Source organism: Cynoglossus semilaevis, chromosome 10 (genome assembly GCF_000523025.1).
Source record: "Cynoglossus semilaevis isolate Cse_v1.0 chromosome 10, Cse_v1.0, whole genome shotgun sequence".
Lineage (NCBI taxonomy): Eukaryota > Metazoa > Chordata > Actinopteri > Pleuronectiformes > Cynoglossidae > Cynoglossus > Cynoglossus semilaevis.
The window spans coordinates 10,257,936-10,263,176 of record NC_024316.1 but is presented as its reverse complement, the minus strand read 5'-3'; the positions used below and the strand labels follow the sequence as shown (position 1 = coordinate 10,263,176).

Here is a 5,241-nt window from a genome sequence, read left to right as displayed (position 1 = left end):
CCACAGCTCATAACAGAAAAGGAATACACACCATTAGAGGTGTCTCTTAAAGTAATAAAAGCGTTGCAGAGCCCAAATGACAGAACGCTTTCAGGACAGCCTCACACGCTCAGAGATTAACAATTTGCTGCGTGTGTCTGACTGACAGTTCCTTTTAATAAATAGAGACTTCCTCAGCAGAAATACAGAACGTGTCCTGTCTAAAACCAATTATAAGCGTAACTTTGCTGCTTCACAAAATGTAATTCCTATAATTGAACCACCTTTTTTTAATCAGAGCTGAGAGAAAAGTGTTACCAGGAAGACACAGTTTTGACGTCTACCTATGTAGGGATGGGAGACGAAACCGGTGTTCTGTCCTGAGTTGTATGCTCTGACTACTGCGCACGCGCACAACGTCCAACCATAAAACCATTTTACGGCTGGAATAAAGTGCGTATCTTTAATGAATAAGTAATACTACGTTGACTGTGAACACAAATCTGACAAAACACCCAGCCAGACGTGGCAGACGCGGTCTGAAGGATGGTTGAACTTCACAAAAAGACACTGAAAGATTGTCAGACAGACAGAGTTTGGAATAAAAAAAGAGGTGGGGAAAATACTAAGGAAACGTTAGGTTTTCTCTCTCGGTGCAGAGTTAACATCGCGGTTTTCGCTGTTTTAAATAACCGGTTAACGTTAAACATCGTTCATCCAGGTCATGCCCTGTGGTAAGACTACAGTGACTGAACCGTGTGTATCGTCTGTCGTTACAATGACAATGATTTTGGGTTTCCTTCACTCAACAACAAATAAATATTTGGAGCATTGCGTGTTAGCGTCTGTTTGCCGAGTTTAACGACAGAGACAGACAAATTTATCCAAGGCAACTCAGCGCTGCCTCAGGTTCATCTCACATACCATTGTTAATTAAACATTCTTAATTTGAAGAGACTTGATAAATACCTGTGTTTATTTCTGCAGGTTTTGTTATTTGTTTTCCTCCCCTAAATCATTGGAAATCTTGTAGGAAGTTGGATCAATAAGCGATCGAATTGGTTATTTGTATCAGTTCTCATCCTTATGGCTTTATTTTTAAGACCATATTGTACCTACACTGCAAAAGAGGACTTGAAAAATGTTTAAAAATTTTAATTTTGTTTTTAAAAAAAAATACAGCAGAGCCTTACTTACCAGACAGTTTTGAACTAAAACAGACCAGTAACAATAATAGAAATTTTCAACGACTTTTTCTCTACAAAGCTACAAGCTCAGAGAAGCAAAAAGTCAATTTACTTAGTTGAGAGTTTTTGTCAGATTTTGAGGTGTTTTTGTCAATTCAGAGGTTAGACTTTTGTGTAAAAACAAATGAGTCTTTCTTTAGTGGCTGAATATCTTTGCTTTTTTTCTCTGTATTGTCTTTGCAGCTGGTCACAAATATCCTGGCAATGACCTGTAAGTTAAAAAGCTGAGAGCTGCTTGGACACAAGAGCTATTTTGTGATTTCTAGCCTTGATCTTTTTCAGTCTCATCTGAAAAAGCTGTAGGTTGCCTCTCTTTTATTCAGTAACATTTATTTATTTTACAGCATTGACCCATGAGATTTTTGTTAAAAACGTGTGTCTATCTCTGATGGCTTGAAAAAAACAGACCAGTTTTTACTTTTTACTCTGCCTAGTCGACGCTGAGTAGCAGTAGCTGCAGGATCTGCTGCGGCGCCACTGTTTACTGCACCTTAAGCATGCTCGGCTAAATTCTTTAATAAGCTGTCACAAGGTCTGTTGTCTTTCATGCTACATAAAGCTTTCTCTCCTCCTTGGCAGAGAACAGCAGGAGATCTGATGATCAGGAACATTCAGCTTTACCACGCTGGCAAATATATCTGCGTGGTGGACACGGATGTGGAGAGCCTGTCGGCTGTGGCTGTGTTGATTGTGAAAGGTAAGAAAACCTCTTTTCTGCTCTGCAGTCACTAATTACGACTGTCTTTTAGAGGAAATGGAAGAGAAAAGAAATCAGACTTAACTCACTGTGGCCTAAAAACAACCAATAGAAAAGGGGAATATTGGTGGCAGTGTGAGAGGATTAGCAAACAGACAAAGTATTATTAAGAAGCTGTATTCAGAAGAAAAATAATGTTGCTTTTCAGGACATGTTGTGCTGGCATATTCATTTTATTTGTTTTCCAGCCTGCAAAAACAAATGAAATGACTGAAAGACCCATAACTTTATGAGAATCATTTTAGAAAACCAGCATAAGTCTGTTTTTATGTCTTTTCTTATTTCTAGGTTTTGCATGATAAGCTCAGATAGAGGAGGCTGATTTTATTTTATATTCCACTCAGGGACTCAAAGTACTTCAGAAGACAGCGTAAAAATCATAGGAACTCTAGGCCCGCCCCCCCCTTCCTCTCTTTAAACGTACAATTTCCAATGTTTGCTGCAGTGAACTTGACAGACGAGTGTTTGGATGCCTGTCTGTGCTCACTCATGCAGTATGTATAACTCCGCAGAGACACGGTTGTTGGGAGCTACATTGAGCAGAACAAAGTACAACAACTTTTTACGACGTGTTTTAAGGGTGCGGTGAGGTTTGTAACGCGTGAGGTGAGGGATGTCATGTTTCCAGCTTTAATCAATAGGTCAAATAACCCAGCAAATTGACACAACATATGTGAAATGTCAGACGAGGTGAGGGATGAATCTGGTGTCAGGATGTGAAAAGGTTGGATCCATATCATTGTCTTGTAAGTATTCTCGGCGATGATTCAGTTGGGCACGTCCAGGGGCTGCAAGGCAAATGGCAATAATGAGAGCTTCGTTCTCAAAATGCCTACAACTAAGTGGATGTAATGCTGTTTCTTAGTAGGTGCAATATCTTGGCCCTGGAAATGGATTGCCCTGTTATTGACTGGAGAGAAACTTGTTGATGACTCAGACTGTGCATTATTTACACGTCCTGCTCAGGGCAGCCGTCACGGGTGTCTCATTGTGTGGATCGAAGGGCTTCAAATGTTTAGCAGCAAAGCGAAAACAGTTGTAGAGGCCAAAGTTTGGCTCCCTCCAGTGGATCCTGGCCACACGTCAATTAGGAGCAGGATGATCGTTGATGATCACAACCTGGCCTACTATCTTTGTACCTACGACCCGTGAAGGACAGGGGTCACACCTTATTACAATGTTCTGCTCAGCACTAAGCACATACAGCATACTGTATGTGCAGCACAATATATGTTTCAAAATGCATATAAGTAGACTTGAATATAAGCTGCATCCCAGCTGCACTTTTTAAAAAATAATGTATACATATATATATATGTAAAGTCAAATCATTGTCATTGTACAGACAGACAGATAAATATATATGTAAAAATGTATGCACAACATTGTAGCAATTTATTTCATTTAAAAAAATATTTAATTTTGCACAATTACATATAAATTGTAATAACCAATAGTGTGCCAGAATTACCTTGAAAAAAGAAAAATGTTAAAGTAATTTTTGATATATCATGACGCTGCCCTCTGTCTGTGTTTTCGCTATTTTTGGATTGGCATTTGTAACACTTATTGACCATAGTTACACATTGTGTAGATGTTAACAGTAGCCTATGGCAGCATACTCTTCCTCTTATTAATTACCACGTGTTTAAATAATGATTTTAATTAGTTGCATTGTTTTTGTGTTTGTTCCCCTAAGAAGAGGAAGATAATAAGAATGCCTTTAATTACCCCAACATTGTATTTTATATAAACATAATTTAGCATTGGAAAGGGTGGAAAGGGGAAAAAAAATCATAATGTAAAGTAAAAATGAAATGAGGTAAGTTAAAAAGTGACAATGACACTGTCTTTCTGTTTATACTCTCTAATAAAAAAAACATATTTTGGATGTTGTGCAATTTTGGCATGTTTAATTCACTCTGATCTCTTCTGACAAAGAGAAATACCGGCGCACAAATCCTTGACAAATTAAAATAAAATTATTCTGTTAGGTGTCAAAACATTCAGTCCTACATCATTCAGTGGCTGCTTTACACCCACTTCAGAATGCAATTTTAATGTTAAGACAACAGTGTGAATAATGCAAGGCTCATTATATGACTGTGATGGTGATTCTGCTGCAGTAAGTGTGGCTGCAGGAGCAGAGTACAAAGCAGTGTTTCTCCAGTGGTGGGTCGTGACCTAAACATGGCTCACAGGACTTAAGAACTACGTTTATATCTAAATACAGATGGTGTCGTCATGGAAAACATGATTTTTCTTAACTTTTGGTTTGTTCTGCCACCACTGGAATTTACCATTTACTGTATTTCATTAAAGAATAGGAAGACATTTGATACACAGTGTGTAGAGCTGTATCACTTAGCCTATGGGAAAAACTGGATTGATTAGTCTTAGACAGATTATATCAGAAGACAGCCATCTAAGTGACAGTAATTTTGAATCAAGTGTCAATAAATCCCTCGTTACTGTGTAATGATGTCATCTAATGATCATTATGGCGTGGACACATACTTGCAATATTTGCTATTAGGCTACTGACAATGGCTAAATATTTAATCAGGATGTAATTTGCAATCTTAGTGTCACTTATTTACCCTGAGACAAAAGGGAAATGGATGATACCTCATATCGTCCAGCTGATGTGCAGTACAGCAGTGGTTCTGGAGAACTACCTGGTGGTGGAATATTGTCTGGAATCGAACCAACAACGCTCCAGTTGTAAGACGACTGCACCAACCCCTACAGGCACACCTGTCTGTAGCTGATGGTCACTATGAAGAATTTCACTTCTTCTAACACAATACTGGACGTGTGTGTGTGTGAGACTCTTATATTACTTCTGTGACTGTTGTTTACTTTAACTTCTGACATATGAGAAGTCAGTGCTAATATTGACTCCAGAGCCAAACCACAATGTCGGTTTGAGCAGGTTCATATTAAAAAAAAGAATTCAGTCACATATTCATCTGGTCCTTGCCAGGTCCACTCCAATGTCCAGGACACTGAGTCCATATTAATACCCGATTATTCCTACACCCTGAGGACACTGACAGGACCCTTCAGCCTCAGCCCATGAAATATAATTAAGAGGATAAAAGAATCGATCCTGGATTCTTCACGCCATGATTGCGTTACGTATTAATGATCCCTGAATATGAAAGTGTCTTTTTTATTATATCAGGAGCTGATAATGAGGTTCACACAGATCAATATCTGTGAGTTAACAGTCTGAAGGCCACGTGTTTATGTGGA

General features: G+C 38.6%; 1 protein-coding gene across 1 annotated transcript in view; it reads left to right on the top strand.

Annotated features, from left to right (window-relative positions):
- cntn3a.2 (contactin 3a, tandem duplicate 2) overlaps positions 1-5,241 on the top strand; it is a 37,490-nt gene that overhangs the window by 20,684 nt on the left and 11,565 nt on the right. Inside the window, exon 13 of the mRNA XM_025059298.1 lies at positions 1,806-1,923. Coding sequence (XP_024915066.1) covers positions 1,806-1,923 — 118 coding nt within the window. The remainder of the gene's footprint in view (positions 1-1,805; positions 1,924-5,241) is intronic.